Raw genomic sequence first — 17496 nt, forward strand, 5'->3', positions numbered from 1 at the left:
GATGACCAGTCAGTTGAGCTGTCGTCAAATAAAACCAAAAGCCTGTGTGCAGTGAAATCATCTTGATGAGTTTCAACTATTAAACTATATTTCAAACTTCTAAACTATGATATTTTGCAGTTTAAATTATGTTGTCCATTATCTCTTTAAATCAGTGAGCAGTTAATGCACATGCTTCTGAAAAGGAAGTCTGATTTAATTTATAATAAGATCAAGAAAAGGTCTAATAATATTCTAAGTAATAATAATAATAAAAGGTCTAATAATAATAACCAGACAAGTTAAAATTAATGTCTGGTTTTTAATTTACTTTTGGCTATGTTTTACTGCCATCATTTTTTAAATTCCTCCCTATTTTTAAAGTTAAGAATTTCAAAATATTTATAGGTTTTACAAGAAGGTGTTTTATCATTTGACCATTGAAGTAGAGAAAAATTAGGTGGATGAGAACTGTGAGCATTTGTGCTCTTTTACAGTGGTTGACAATTGTTGAAAAAATGAGATCTTTGGAAATTTTTTATTACTTTTTCATTATTTTATTACATTTCCTATTTTGAGAAAAAATGTCCATGTGTGTTTGGATTAAATGCAACATGATCTTGTGAAAATGTTAGGTTTCCATAGGGAAAATGTTTACTATTTACCTCTTTTCCGCCATTTTCTGAGTGTATTACAGAGCCATTAGAAATCAAAGTGTATTTTGCTGCCCTGTTGCCACCAAAAACGATTGAATTTTGAACCCTCAACACTCTCTTCTAGCTGCTTTCGAAATCTATTGAACAACTGAAGCAACCAGGCAGTCACCTGGAGGAGGCAGAGGAAGAGCTTCAGGGGGACCAGGCGATGCAGGAAGACAGAGCGCCCTCTAGTGGCAACAGCACTAGGAGTGACAGCAGTGCTTGTGTGGAGGACAACACCCTGGGACAAGTTGGGGCTGTGAAGGTCAAGGAGGAACCAGTGGACAGTGATGAAGATGCTCAGATCCAGGAAATGGAATCTGGGGAGCAGGCTGCTTTTATGCAACAGGTAATAGGCAAAGATTTAGCTCCAGGATTTGTAATTAAAGTCATTATCTGAACATGAAATGCACTGCAGGTTTTGATAAATGGGTATTATTTCCTATTTTGGAGTAATTTGTTTTAGTGTTTAAGGACTCTAACTAATGTACATGTATCTATATAAAGATCTCTCTATATACTGATCTCTATATAGATATCAAGGTTTCATTGAAACTTCACTGGCAAGAAAATACCTGGTACACTAATATTATACTACATAAGTATCCAAGTAGTAATTCATAGGCTTTAAATTCACCCCAGAGCCTGCCACAGCAATTACTTCTAAGGAAAATGAACTCACTGTTGTTTTAGTTTATCTGTTGAGATCAGTAACTTCTGGGTAGAGTTTCCCAGTCTGATCAGTGAAACATTCTATTAGTTCTTGACTTTTTTTGATATATAGAATTCAATTTTCACATCGTTGTACATAATATATCATACTACATTCTTGAATACTGTTAAAGGTAGACTGCCCCTTCCTTTCTCTCTCATTTTTGTTAAGTGAAATGTTCTGGTTCCCATACCAGTAGTTTTAGGTTACTGTATAGGTTGCAATTGAAAATATTAGGAGTAGAGGTGGTCTTAAATATATAGATGCAAAGTACAGCACTATTTTAAATATTACATTATGTCTCACCTAGCACTGCTCATTCTACTTTTATCTTGTGTAATCTGATGACGTTGTCTATCAAAAAAAATAAGAACAAATGAAACATGCAAATGTTGGCGAGAACGAATGTGCAGCCTTCTGGCCCAGTCATATACTCTGCTGCATCTGCAACCATAGAAAACAGGGACAGTGTGATTAGTATTTGATACGAAGTCAAAGTCATGTTTAAAAGAAGAAGGTGTATCGTATTATATAATCATTGTCCACAGAGTCTCTTAAATATAATTCCATAATGACACAGCACACACCACATCATTTTGGCAAATAAAAAATTAGGCGAGCGAGGTTTAACAAGAGAACCTACTTGTACATAATGCACCTTCAGAAGGACTGGGTCCTTTGATGCTTTAAAATGCAAACAACTTTGAAGGCAACAGAAGACTGTTTATTTAAGTCAGTTCTTTGTCAGGTTCCTGCTGTTCTACAGAAAACTGATTCTCTGAGGCTGAAGAGGAAATGCCTTGTGGAAACAGGAAGTCCAAGTGATTCATGTACTGGGGAATGTAGGGGAAAAAAACGGAGGATAGTGTTTTACGCTTTCTGTTTTTAAAGGGCACTCTATGAATTGATTTATTGTCTAAGAAAATAACACTGCAAGTAGGGAAATTGTTAAGGAAGCTTTTCACTGGAACATTTCCTTCAGTGCTCCCTTTTGATATGTTTACCTTGTTTTATAGGTTTACTTTTGTTAAGCTAGTTAAAGATTCGTTGTATTAAGACCCCTTTAATACGAATAATCCAAATTGACCTAGAATCTTTGTAAAGTTTCTTTTCTATTAAAATATTTATATTTCTAAATCCGAGGTATTTTAAGGTGTAGTATCCTGTTTCAAAGGAGATACAGCAGTTTTGCCAAATGTAGACATTGTACAATTGTATGTTCCTGGCACGTGTTGTTTACATTTTGCTGTGACATTTAAAATATTTCTTAAAAAAGGTTACTGCTAAAGATACATTATCCTTTTTTAAAAAGTCTCCATTCAAATTAAATTAATATAACTAGTAGTTAGAAAGTTTAAAACTTTTCCATATAACGAAAGTCCTTCTGATAATTTGACAAATAGCTATAACACTTCCTATTACCAACATATTTTGGTTAGCATATTCCTTCAGATTAAAATGACTTTTGTCAGGTTTTTTTTGGCATTAAAAATATGGCATTCCTAAGATAAAATTGTGTATTTTTTCCATCTCATAAATATACATTTCTTTAAAGTCTTTTTTTCAATCTCATAAAAAAGGGATAGTGCATCTTTTAAAATACATTTTATTTGGGGAGGAATATGTGGCTGAGCAGACTTTTGTATACTATTACTTCAAAAATATGTAATCACAAACAAAAATAAACCTATTTTTTATAATGTCATTTGAGAGAGCTTCATCAGTACAGTTGGTGGGCGTTAATTGTTTGAATTTGATAGTCTTTGAATTTAATCAAGAAACTACCTGGAACCAGTGAAAAGGAAAGCTGGACTTAAATAATCTTAGAGCTAATTGATAATTGTCTCTTTTAAAATCTACTGTATTTATTATAATTTACACCCTTGATGGTGATCTCTTGTTTTGTGTTGTAAATATATTGTCTGTATGTTTCTCTTCTTGCCTTCTGTTATAAGTCTCTTCCTTTCTCAAATAAAGTTTTTTTTAAAAGATCCCCTTTCATACATATGGCTTTGTGTAAATTTGATATATAACCGAATTCGAAACTCATGCACTAGGTCTTATATACCAAAACATTCGCCATTCTTTGTTGAAGCAAGAAAATAAAGATATTTTGAGCAGTTACTTCTATGCCATTATAAATAATAAATCCAACAATAATGATTTTAAAGTACTTACATCAGCCATTTTCAAATAGCAAACACATGTAAAATTTGTCACATTTTCATTTCCCCAGGGCGGCCTTTTTCATGATATGTTAACATCTTTGATGTCAGTGCAAAATTTTATGTAAATAGATGCAAATTCCTAACTTTTCTCAACTTAAAAACTTATTTTTAAACAGGTTAATATAATCCCTTGACTCTAACCAGCACTCCATAAATAGTAAAATAAATAATTTTTCATTGTGTCCTAAGTTATAGGACAGTGAGAGCCAGACCTACAAGTATAAAGTGTCAGGACATAAACTTAATGAGAAAAGCATTATTAAATGACCTCCCCTGATATGGAAATAACTACTTAATACAACAGTGGAAAGCAAGGGGCCTGACTCAGGTGCAGGGAACTGGACTGAACACACCCCATCGGCCGTGACCTACTTTGTTCTTCTTCTGGTTAGTTGCTGGCAAAACTTGTTAGCCAATATTTCATGATAGGTTGCTGTGTATTTGGTTCAAGAGGTTAAACATATTTGTTTTATATTTTTTGTTCCCTTATTCTAAGGTTAAATAGTGACATACAAATCAAAGTTACCCTGAGTCACAACGATATTGCACTGGATTGTTAAGAGTGCTGGAGCTAATATTATTGACTATTATAAAATGGATTGTCACTCTATAATGCCGAACGTTTGCTACTTTGGTCAGAATTGTGGAAATGTGTTTGATATTAGGCAGAATATCTTGAGAATTACCTTTGGACTATAAAGTTGCAAGATGAACTAGCTACCAGACATCCTCACAAAAGAGGTGGGGGAATCAATTAGCTTATGGTTTTATACTGTGTATTTATTTGATTTCCAAAGTGTACAGTAGCTGTTTGACTAAAAAACATCAATCTCATGTTAGAAAATTTTCCTTCAGAAAAATGGGTTTTGCCTGGATTTACAATAAATATCCACTAGATTCACTCTTCCAGCAACAAAATGTGGTCTTCCTCATGGAAGGCAGCTGCTGAAATGGAGATTGCTACTTCTCATAGATCTGAGAAAGACAGCCTTTAAAATATTTTTATGTTTCACATTTTTTTCTTCTAGAGGATGCTATAAAAAGGAATTCAGACACTAAACATTTTTTGAAAACTAGCTCTCAACAGATATATAGACAACAGGATTGTTTTTTTAATTTGGCATTTCTTCATGATTTTTTTCAATAATGGAAACATGCAATTGTGGGTATTGTAATTGTGGGTTGATGGTGATAAATAATCAAGGTCTTCAAATTACAACCAATTATAATCAGGACTCAGAGATGCAAGAGAGGGAGTTTGAGAGGTAGATTACCGTTCCCTTTATAATCAATAATTTTAAAGGAAAAGTATGGGAGGTCAATCAAGCAAATAAAACAGGGTGTTACTGATTTAAAAAAGGTTTCTATTCTCTTTGTATAATAACTTCTTTAAAGCTTATAAACCATGGGGTTTAGACAGTGCAACTTCGGAGGATTATCTTGATTTCCAAAAAGACTTGTAACCATTGCAAACATACAGTGTACCATGTATTGTTTTAAGCTTGACATCTGCTAAATTAACTTAGTACTCACAACAACCTTATGGGGTAGGTTTTATTGTTCCATTGTAGAGATGAGGGCACTGGGGCACAGATAAGTTAAACAAGGTCAAGGCCACCCAGTTAGTGAGGCTCTCTCATCTGGACCCGGAAACTCGGGCACCAGAGTCCTTGTTCTCAAGCCCTACCTCCGAAGTATGTTGTGCAACCATTCTTTTCACATATCCAAATTTCTTAAATCATTATTCCCTCTCTCTCTGTGCCCATCAGTGCTTTCAAACAGTTTTGAATCAATTTTCTCTTTGAATCCTTGCTGTAAATTGGGACATTAGGACCCCTTTTTTAAATTCACAGATGAGAGATCCAGTTCTTGTACACATTGGTGTTCGATCTTTTTGAATCAAGAAAATGTGTGAGTCTATTTTTTCTGACCAAAGGCAGGTCTGGGATGGCGTGAAAAAGATGGACTGCATTCGGAATTAACTCTTGGTGGGAGAGAAGGGGGAAAGATTTCAGCCAGCTCGCTCAGCTTTTCTTCACCACTTTCTACCTTCACTCCCCAACGAAGGCTAAGAAACTCCCATTTCTAAGCCACTGGGACTCTGCCTTTAAACATTTTTTGAACTATTGAGGATGCACTTGATAATCATTTTGACCTAAAAAAGTATGTATAAAATGTTGTGAAGCAGAAAAATAGAGACATTTGTTTCTAGACCTCCTGGGTGGTTATCTAATTGAAAGGTGCATAAAAACCCTCTTGATGGGAAGCTGTTGACAGTTCAGATTCTGATAAACCGCCCCCTAGAGGTTCTGCTTCTGTTATCCTGACAGGGAGCTCAGGAATCCACATTTTTCAAACCCTTTGGGAAAGTCTGATTCAGAAACAGTGTTCTGGAGATGGCCTGGAGCCCCAGGCCACTTTCTGCAGTACGGCCTGATTTTTCATAGCTTTTGCCTAAGATTCTTGAATTTTCTGATTCATAGTTTTTAAAATAGATCTCATATTTCTTCTATATTGTTCTATCTGCATTTTAACTTCATTATAGGCTATTCCCAGTATGTTTACTGCTGTTTCTTCTTTGATAATAGGTGTCCTTTTGCTTATTTTTCTCTTCTCATTTAAATAATTTCATGACCTATTTGTAGAGTATTAATTTGCCAAACTTGGAAAATATTTTTCCTCACAAGTTCTGAGCTATTTGTTGTAAATACGTTGTTTTTTTTAAAGATAAAATTCGTATCACATAAAATTTTACATTTTAATCATTTTTAAAGTGTACAATTCAGGGATTTTAGTATATTCATGATACTCTGCTGAGTTTTATCAGCAGAGTTTTATTTCTTTGAGTTTTATCAACTCAAAGAAATCCTGTACCAGTTAAGCAGTCACTCCCAATTCCCTTCTCCTTCCAACCCCTGGTCACGACTGATTTACTTTGTGTCTCTATGGGTCAGCCTGTGGTGGACATTTCATAGAAATGAAATTATACATTACGTGGCCTATTATGTGTCTGGCTTCTTTCACTTTGCATTGCACTTTCGAGGTTCATCCACATTATAGCACATAGCAGTACTTCATTCTTTCTTAGGGTTGAGTAATATTCCACTGCTTGAATGTACTACGTTTTGTTTATCCATGGATCAGCTGATGGATTGTTTTCATTTGGGGGCTCTTATCAGCAGTTCTGCTACGAACATTGGTGAACAAGTTTTTTGTGTTAACATACAGATTCCGTTCCCTTGGGTATATACCTAGGACTGAAATTTCTGGGTCATATGGTAACTATTTAACTTTTGAGGAACCCCCCCAATTGCTTTATCCAGTGGCCTAAATATTGTACATTCTCACCAGCCATGTATGAGGGGTTCTAATTTCTCTACATCCTCTCCAACACTTGTAATTTTTCTTTTTCTTTTTTTTTTTTTGTAGCTTTCCTAGTGGTGTGAGGTAGTAGCTCATTGGTGTTTTGTTTTCTACCTCACTAATGACTAATAATGTTGAGCACCTTTTCATTTACTTATTGGATGTTTGTTTATGTTCTTTGAAGAAATGTCTATTAATGTCCTTTGCTCATTTTTAAATTGGCTTGCTTGTCTTTTTGTTGTTGAGTTGCAAGAGTTTTTCAATGTATTCTATATCCAAGGCCATTATTAGATATATGAATTACAAATATTTTCTCCCATTCTATGGGTAATCTGTCATTTTCCCGATTGTGTCCTTCAATACACAAGTCTTGTTAGTTTTGCTGAGGTTTAATTTACCTAATCTGATATTCTTTTGTTGCCTATGCCTTTGGTGTCATATTTAAGAAACTATTGCCTCATCCAATGCCACAAAGATTTGCCCCTATGTCTCCGTCTAAGAGTTTTACAATGTTCTCATTTACTTCTAGGTCTTTGATTCATTAGAATTATCTGCATTGTTTTTAAAAAATACTCATCCATGTATTTGAGTTATTTTAAAGGGATAAGAATTTAATAATCGTTGGACTCCATTTCCTCATGTGTGAGCTCTGTTTTCCTTATTTCTGGATGATTTGGGTTTGGCTTTTCTGCTTTACCGGGTGCTGTTGCTTATTGCTTCCTGGCTTTCGATGCCATTTCTTTTTTTTTCTTCCTAATGAACTGTTTAAAGTTTACAATCTTGATGTTTATTTATCTAGTATTAACCAAAGAAGATTTTAAATGTATTTTTCTTGAAGAAATGCCTATTATTCTTGTGAACTTTTAAAACTCAATCAGAGTTATTTTTTGTTTATATGGCTTTAAAACTCTACACTGGCTACCCTCTTCTTTTTGTCTATACTGCACTTAAGTTTTATGTTGGTGTCTTTGCTTTGAACTTTGTGCCTCTGTTGGCAGAATTGCTGCAGAGACCTCTGTATTTGTACTGTCCAAACTGGGAGCCACATGTACATGTGGAGAATTTAACATGTGATTAGTATGAACAATACATGGTTTAAGAATAAAATACACACCAGATTTCAAAAACATAGTATGGAATATATTTAATATCTGAGTGACAACTATATATATTGATTACATAGTAAAATGATAATATTTAAAATATATTAGGTTATAGAACATGATTTTTTAAAAGATTTTATTTATTTATCTTTAGAGGGGAAGGGAAGGAGAGAGAGAGAGAAATATCAATGTATGGTTGCCTCTGGTGTGTCCCCTGCTGGGAACTGGCCTGTAACCCAGGCATGGGCCCTGGCTGGGAATCGAACTGCGATCGTGTGGTTTGCAGGCCCGCGCTCAATCCACTGAGCTACACCAGCCAGGGCCAGAATGTTATTAAAATCAATCTTACCTGTTTTCTATTACATTTTAATGTGGCTATTAGAAAATATGTGGTTCACATTTTTTTTATCGTAGGATGCTGCTTTAGATCTCTTCTTCTCATTTCATACTATGTTAGTAGATCTCTCCTACATCTCTTTGAAAATAAGTAGGCTATAAAACTTGAACAAAAGAGTATTTTCTCTTGCAAGGATCTTTCTATTGCTCTTACTTAATATAACATAGATAAAGCCATAGAATAGTGTTGGCAGTGTGTGGCATCTTAATGGTTTAAATTTTCTTTGTTCTTTATTTTAAAGGCTACTCAAAGTCTATCAGATGTTTTATTAATACTGTCAGTGGTAAGGACAATTCACTTACCGCTCCACTCTCATTTCCAAGTTAGTAAGTTCCTCATCTGTAGAATGTGCTGCTTTCAACCGGCTCTCCATTTCTGTCGATGGAACCACCGTTCAGACTCTGGGTAAATGATGAAGTCATCTCTGATGATCACCTCTTCTGTATTTCTTATCAGCAGTTAGTACTCCTGTTTCTTATTTCAGGCCATTCTGTCTTGTCACTTTCTTGTTGGCTCTGCTTTCCCTAGTCACTGCTTTAATTAATACTGAAGTGAATTTATTCTTTTATCTTTGCATTAGCCTCTTTATGCACTAGCATTTTCTTTATACTACTGATTCAACTAACTTACTGTAACATACCGCTACTATTTTACCATTCTTTACGGCAGAACCTACAGTAATATCTTCCTAAATATTTCATTTGAATAGTGTTGAGTTTCAGCCTTCAGAATTCAACTTTTATACTCCTTCCTAGTCTCACTTAATCACTGACCCTGTGCAGTAAATTTTCAATTTAGGGCTCCAGTCTCATGGGTTTCATTGAGCTTTTCCCCCATCTGAAAAGTCTTTAACTTCCTTTTCCAACCCTAGTCTGCTTTTCTCCTTTATGCCGTTTCTGATTTCTCCATCCTACCCAAGCTCTTCAATCACCCTAGAATCAGTTCTATACGATTTACCATACAAGTGTTTTTTAATCATTACCTGTGTGTCATTATGTCTCTTTGACTTGTGAAGCCAGGGAAAATGCACGATGTGGTCTTTCTACCACTGCACAAGGAATGTGTGAAGTGCTCAATTAAACTTAATTTGAATGATTTTTGTTTTACCTTTCTCTTATTCATGTTTCTGAATGCCAAGCAGACATGTTATGATTCCATAACATGATTATGGAATCATAACATAATTATTATTATTGATTATTATGATTACATAATCATAATAATCTTCCATATTATGATTCTAAGCTCACTTTTGTTTTCTATGTGAAATGTGCAATCATTGATTGCTTGTTGGACTATTGTGCTGAAGTTCCACACTAGTAATATTATCTTTCAGCTGTCTCTAGTAATAATAGTTGCTATTTAATTTTCATTTTTAGCCATGGGGAAAATGATGGAAACATTTTAAATTTTCTTAAGTAAATAATTTTTAACTGTTATTCTATTACAGTTATTCCAGTTTTTCCCCCTCTGCCCTCTTCTGCCCGTCCTACCTGCCCCCCACTCCCATAGTCAGTCCCCACACTGTCATCCATGCCTGTGGGTCACTCACACATGTTATTTGTCTAGTCCTTTTCCCTCTTTCCCCCATTGTCTCCTTACCCCTGTTCCTCTGGTCACTTTCAGTCTGTTCCACGTTTCCATGCCTGTGGTTCTATTTTGTTCATTAATTAATTTTGTTCATTAGATTGCTCTTGTAGGTGAGATCATAGGTATTTGAGGTGTAGGTGAGATGTAAGTATTTGTGTTTCACCAAATGGCTTATTTCACTTAGCCTATGGAAATTGTTTACATGATGAAATTATTTGATACTACCAAAACTGAATAGATTTTTCATAATTTATATTCTACATGATCAATTTTTACTTCTATTATAATATCTGACACATTTTTAGATATTCAACTTGATTTCAGTATTTTTTTAACTTTATTTAACCTCATACACACTTTAAGTACCTCCATTTAGTTTATACCTTTACATATGCACTGTGGTTAGTTGTTTCTCAATACAGCATATTATAGATATGGAAATAGATAAAATACATATTTCTCAGAAAGAGGCTCTTCCAGGGAATTAAAAAATGTCTAATGGCCAAAGTCCTGGACAGTTTTTTCCATAATAACTTGAATTAAAATTTTGAAATGAGATTTTTATTTTGATTACTTTAGCTCTCTAAATCATGTTGACTTTTTTATCTACTCTTTTGAAATTTAATTTACATACAAAAATTCACTCAATATACAGGGTGGGCAAAAGTAGGTTTATAGTTGTTCATATGGAAAAGAATACAATAATTAATAAATAATAATACAAGAATAAACTGTGTCTTGCATACTCACAACTACAAACCTACTTTTGCCCACCCTGTATATGTGCAGTTCGATGGAGTTCAACGCATGTGCACCCCACAATCTAGACACACAACATTTGCATCACCCCGAAGAGTTTTCCTCTTATTCCTTTTTAATCAAGTTCCCTCAGTCTCCACTGAGCCCCATTCATCTGGTTTTTGTTCCTAGGCATTGGTTTTTATTTTTCTAGCATTTTACGTACATAAGTCATGTAAAAAGAGTCTGTGATATTTTCTGTCTGGATTTTTTTTCCCTCTGAACATGCTTCTAGATCCATCCATGTGTCTATCAGTACTGAGCTCTTTTTTATTGCTTTTTTCTTTGTATGGATATGCCACAGTTTGTTTATGCATTCTTCTAGTGCTGGGAAGCTTGGTGTTCCCAGGTGTGGGTGATTATGAGCACAGCTGCTCTGAATTTCCTATTCCAGTCTCGGTAGACATTTACTTCTTTTGGGTGGGTAACTGGAAGTGGACTTGTGGAGTTGTATGCTAACCGTTTGTGTAACATGGTAAGAAACTGCCAAGTTACTTTCTATTGCTCATTAGTTTACACTCTCATTAGCAATGTATTTAGAGCTCCTGTTTTCAGTGCTTGATATTGTCAGATGATGTTTCAGCTTCATGCATTCTAGTGGCTGTGCAGTAGAATCTCATTGTGGTTTTATGGTGTGCCTCCCTCATGTCAGCTGTTCGCTGCTCATTGGCCTTTGTATATCTGCTTTGGCAAATGGTTGATCCAGTGACATTGCATATCTTTTGATTGGAGTGTCTTTTTTCATTAATTACAGGAGTGACATATTCTGTATTCAATCCATTTCTCAGCACATGTGTTGCAAATGTTTTTACCTAGCTCAGAGCTTGTCTTTTTTTTTTTTAAGATTTTATTTATCTTTAGAGAGGAAGGGAAGGAGAGAGGGAGAGAAGTATCAATGTATGGTTGCCTCTCGTGAGTCCCCTACTGGGAACTGGCCTGCAACCCAGGCATGTGCCCTGACTGGGGATCGAACAACGATCGTGTGGTTTGCAGGCCCGCGCTCAATCCACTGAGCTACACCAGCTAGGACAGAGCTTGTCTTTTATGATGAAGAACAGAATGTTTTAATGTTGATGGGTCCTGTTCTATCATTTTTTTCTTCTATGGTTAGTGCTTTAGTATCCCATCTGAGCGAGATTTGCTTCTATGTTTTTGTCTTCTACTTCAGTTTGTACATTTAAGACAAAGCCATTTTGAGGCAGGTAATTTTGTGTATGATATGAAGAAAGGCTGAGGTTATCTTACATAGATAGCTACATTTTCAGCACCAGTTTTGAAAAGATTATCCTTGTTTCTTTGAATTATTCTGGGGCCGTGTTTAGAAATCAATCGGACATACATATGTGAGCAAATTTCTGAACTCCTTCTTTTACTCCATTATCTATACACCTACCTTTGCAACAGGACCCGGATGAGCATTGCTCTATAGCACAACTTAAAACCAGGTGATGTACTTTTCCTCTCTTCGTTTTTAAGAGTTTCTCATTATCGCTGGTTCTCAGCAACTCAATGATGAAGTGCTGTACTGCAACTTTCTTTATTCTGCTCTGGTTCACTGAGCTGCTTATATCTGTGTGTTTGCACTTTCAAATTTTTGTACGATGTAAGAGAGTGTGTCTTTTAATATTAGTGTTTCTCCTTTTCTTTTGGGACTCCCATTACACCTAGGGTAGACTGCTTGATGTTGTCTCCCAAGACTGTAAGTTGCCATATTTTTTTCTTATTCTTTTTTTATCTCTGTATTTCAGTTTATATAGTTTCTATTGTTATACTCACCTTTCCTTCTGGTGGATAAACTTTTATTCACATTCAATAAATTCTTCATTTAAGATATTAAACCTTTCAGATCTAGAGGGCTCATTTGATTCTTTTATATATTTTTTACTTATACCCTCTTTATATTCATGCTTCCTTTTAAATACTTGAATATATTTATAACATTCACTTTAAAGTCCTTTTCAGCCAATCCTGCTGTCTCTGCTATTTCTGTGTCTACTACTTAATTTTCTCTTGAATGGTATTCTTTTTTCCTGCTCTTTTTAATGTCTAGTAAATTTTTGTTAGACGTCAGACAATTTAAATTTGTTATCTTCCTTCAAAGATTATTGATCAACTTTCAAGACCTTAAGTTTGTCAGGGCAGATCTATAATAGCCTTGACTGTGAACTGGTTTGTCTCTCTCTCATCTGTGAGTTCTCCTAACCTCCATTAAATGTCCTATGTGTTTACAGAGATGAAGGACCCCAGGGATTTATCAGTCTTGGCCCGGGGCCCTGGGGCAGGCATAGGGATGAAGAAGGGAGAAGGGACTGGGTAAACGGGTGAAGAGATAAATGCATTCATGGGAGGGCGTGAGGGGAGAGACACGCTCAGCTCGCTCTTAGGCCTGGATTCTCTTTAGAAACTGGCCATCACTGGCTTCTTCCACATTACTTCTTTTCTGTGGCTTAACCATTTGCTCTAGGCTTTGAATTTCTTGGATATTTGGTTATTTTTACATTCAAATATCACTGTTGAAGGCGGATATATGAAGCCAACCTTAAAAATTGCATATTGATTTCTGGCATGGTACACACATGCACTGCGTGGGCCTTGCTAATCCATATGCATCGGATAACATTTGTCATCCTACAATTATATGAAATAAACCAAGGGAAAAACAATAATACCAATGAGTCTTGAAAAACCCTTCCAATCTCAGTTTAAAATTAAATTCTCTCTCCCTCTTTCTTGGTGAATGCCCCTGAAATGGATATGCTTTTGTAGTTAAAGATAATTTAACTACAATTATCTATAATTTTATTAAGTCATGGCCCATTGATTCAGTCAACTCTTTCATAAAGCAAGAAATAATAAATCTAGTGAAAATTCTTAAGTTCAAGTTAGAAAAGCATGAATAATGGAATATTTATACTCTCTGAATACTGTCTACCATAAATGTAATTTCACCAAAAATCATGAGTACCACTTATATTTTTATTTTATATTACATATTTAATGTGTATTATATAATTCTGTATAAACAGATAGGCCATGGTCTGCACAGATTCTGAATTTGCTGTTGTCTCTAAACTAAAATTCCCTTGCAATCTAATTCAGGATCCCCATGAAAGCAGTTTCCTTGTCCTTATATTTCCACCATAATGCTTCTAAAACAACAATTACTATTTCCAGAGTCCCCGTTCTTTACATTAGAAATGAATGCTAGTGAAAACCATCACTGATAAAATGAGTAGTTACTACCAACCCATAGAAGTTCATCTAGATACATGAAGGTATGGATTTGTTTAAAATGATACTGACTTACACAAAAGCCTAATACTGCAATGATAATGCAAATTATGTTACTGGGTAAGAAACTGTGGGGAACCTAGTAGAAGAGTTTCTCAATAGATTCTTAAGGCTCCATGCCTTTTTCCAATTCATCTCTTAATTTCCAGTTGCGGGGGTAGGATATGAAACTGGTGGAAAGTGAGTAATATGGTTTAACCTCAGTTCAGAAGGATTGAGGTTTCGAGTTCATTTGATGTGGAAATGTGTCCTCCAAGCGATCAGAGTATTGGCTTAAGTTAAAGTGCTGGGAGGGGGCTTTCGTTTTCATGCTCTTTATCGCCCTGGGCTTTTAGATGGCTCCTCAAGTGAATTTGGAAGTCCTTAGACATTTGGCCTTAAAGTCCAGACACAGGGAGTTTATGCGGGCATGCAGCTTCTGATTCTTGGATGGTGTGTTGATATTGTATATTTTGTAATGGTTACATTTTTCCTTGGCTAGTATAAAAGATTTACTGTTACAGTTTGTGTGTGGCCAGGCCATGGCATATAGAAAAGCTGTTTCCTGCTATTTAATTTAATTAGCCCAATCACGTGCCAGCCTTCGGGCATGTCACTCTGGACCTCTGAGGCTCTTTGTCTGTCAAAGAGATGGACAATATCTTGGCTTTGTTTGGTTGCTGCGCATGCTGCAGAGAAAACCACTGAAATTCTGACTGTTTGCTTAACCAAATCTTTGCATTTTTACCATTTGGCTTTGATTTTCTTTTACTCTTTTTTTTTTGAAAAAAAAAAAAAGATGACATTTTGGCCTTGGGAAGGTGAAAAATAAATATGGAGAATCTGAAAAACTGTTGCTCTTGTGGTTTAATATAGTGTTGAGAATATTATCATTTCCTACTCAGAAATTTTTGTTACTGCTTTGTTGGTAGAAACTCAAGACAATCATCATCGAATCATTGTAACCCTGACTTAGCTGACAAACTGTCACTTCAGATCAAGCCTCCTTGTTTGGTTCATGCATATAATTAATGTGATTTCTTCACTGTAACAAATCTCTAAATCTTTCAGTCAATTTATTGTTGAAAAAGAAAGTATTTCTTTTGATATTTTGGATGAAAATATTTTGCTCTGTTTTCATAGAAAGGATAGTGCTTAACACATTTAACAGTCACTTTAAGAACTGTTCCCGGTATTCTAAACTATGGTAGAAGGTCAAAGGTATTTAAAATTGTTTAATTGATATGTTCAGATTTTAAAAATTATCTTTAATCATATGTTATGATTATATTTCTAATATGTTTTACAATTTAAAATTAGTTAAGAATATTTGAAAAGAAACAGAAGATTAACAATCTGTATTCTGCAATTTAGGAATCTGATTTGCAAGGAGGACTGTTCCCTAAATTTCCAGCTGAATTAACAACAACTTCCCTGTGTCACAGTGACCTGTCCAAGTCAACAAACTTATTTAAATTTGCACATTTAAAATGAGGTGTTCCCAATTTGAGGCTCTTCAACAGTTTAAACTCATGCCCAGTTTAGAATTTCCAGATGATTCGCATGTGGACCGCAGAAGGCCCTGGGAACGTTAAACTAAATCTCACAGAGCGCCTCGCCCTCCCACCCCACACTGTGTTAGGTGCCAAGACAGAGCCCTACCCTCTGACATCTCTTGGCCTCCGGGGGCAGCTCACAGGACCTGACTGAATAAATGACAGTCAGTCTCAAAGAAAATATCCTGTCCCAATGCCAGTAGATCTATTACTTTTCCATAGATTCGGAATTTTGAAGAAATAACTGCAGATTTGAAATGGATAGAATTTGTGAATTAGATCCTTACCATTGATAAGTTTTTAATTTAAAAAAAGTTAAGAGTTAAAACTCAAGTATGTAAATCCTCTTAACCAACGTAATTGTCGAACATAATTTACGTTCAATATGCAGCCATTCCTAAAACCCCATGGTGTAAGTGTGGCGGCCACCACTCGTGCAAAGCAGAAGTCTTACTAGGGACCTAGGAGCAGCATGGATTTTGTGTTTGATTCCAGGGCGAGCAAACGTCAGCAAAATGAGAGCTGTGGTGTTTATCTTCTAGCGGTTTTCACGATCAGTTCCTCAGTGTAATTACACTTCAGTCTTCAACCATCGTGTCTATTTTCAGATTTACTTTTGTATTTTCTAGTTTTACATATGATTAATTAGTTTTACATATGATTAACTTTTTATTTTCTCTTAAGTGTTCAATGTGTGATTTTTCTGAAGGTGCACACACAACATCACACATTGACTTGTGAATAAAGTAGTATTCACTGGAGAAAATTCACTTTGCTGGTAGCTTTTTAAGTGTAAATATATTTTTAACATTTAGACACACCCTTCTACAGAAAATAAACTTACGGCAGAAATACGGTAACTCTTCATAAAACTCTGCTTTTCAGTATTGAAGTTTTATTGAAAATGTTATGAAGTATAACATGACTGAGGTTGGAATGAAATTATAATGAGGTGACAGTTAATTCAGAAATAGAGATCTGCTTAAGATTTTTTAAGGAAAGGGTATTTATTCATTATTAATTTAAAGGGAGGCCCTCGAATGTAGGTATTAAAATGGTACGACTTGGTTTCTTCTAGAAAGTATAACTCTTATAAAATTCTTTTTTTAAACAAAAAATTAACTATGGTGAAGCTACTTATGTGATTTAAAATAGATATTTAGAAAAAAAAGTCTGGGGCAAAAGACCATTTGTAATTAAGCTTATGAATTAACGGGGCTTGTAACGAACAATCCAAATTTTCTTCACAGGTCAGCATGCATTTTATTTAGTGGACTCTTATTAGTGTGTAACTATGTGTATAAATTGGCCAGTGTCCCTCGTCTACTCTTTATTTGTTTGTTTTAATTGCAGCTTCGCCTAATAAACAGTAATAGTTCAGACCAGTTCCGTAAATGTGTACTGATCAACTACAGGTGCTGGGACTTTGGCCAGGGACTGAGAAGAAGAGCAGAGAATACCAACCTAATTGAGTTAGCCCTATGGACTTCTAAATGTGCAGCCTCTTAAAAATATGGACAGGACAACAAAGCATTATTTATGCCATCATGGTAAAAATATATATACAGCACTAAATCTATGTGGATCTTGACCAAAATCTTACAGCTTCTAAGTTGCCAAACTAAGATTGAACCCTGTGTCAACTGTGTGGGTTCTCTCCTCTAAACATTGCTGCCCGTGAGCAGACTGGACTGAACGCAGGCAGGATCTCTGAGTCCCGCACGACAGTTGCATGGGCTGTGCTACACTGAGTCCCTCTGAGAGATGGAGTCCGTTCATAACTATAATAGTTGCCATTTTTA

At 35.3% G+C, this 17496-nt stretch overlaps 1 protein-coding gene across 9 annotated transcripts in view; it reads left to right on the plus strand.

The window, feature by feature from the left end:
* HDAC9 (histone deacetylase 9) overlaps positions 1 to 17496 on the plus strand; it is an 835653-nt gene that overhangs the window by 523509 nt on the left and 294648 nt on the right. For 8 of the 9 annotated variants that reach the window (XM_037056279.1, XM_037056284.1, XM_037056280.1 and 5 more), the window contains one exon: positions 760 to 3381. In XM_037056279.1, the coding sequence (XP_036912174.1) occupies positions 760 to 1077 (318 nt within the window). In that variant the 3' untranslated portion in view covers positions 1078 to 3381. Of the gene's footprint in view, positions 1 to 759; positions 3382 to 6571; positions 6575 to 17496 lie in introns of those variants that run through there. The other variant, XM_037056286.1, reaches the window with a different exon arrangement.

The sequence above is a fragment of the Sturnira hondurensis genome, unplaced genomic scaffold, assembly GCF_014824575.4.
Source record: "Sturnira hondurensis isolate 20B ecotype Veracruz unplaced genomic scaffold, ASM1482457v3 Scaffold0008897, whole genome shotgun sequence".
NCBI classification, from domain to species: domain Eukaryota; kingdom Metazoa; phylum Chordata; class Mammalia; order Chiroptera; family Phyllostomidae; genus Sturnira; species Sturnira hondurensis.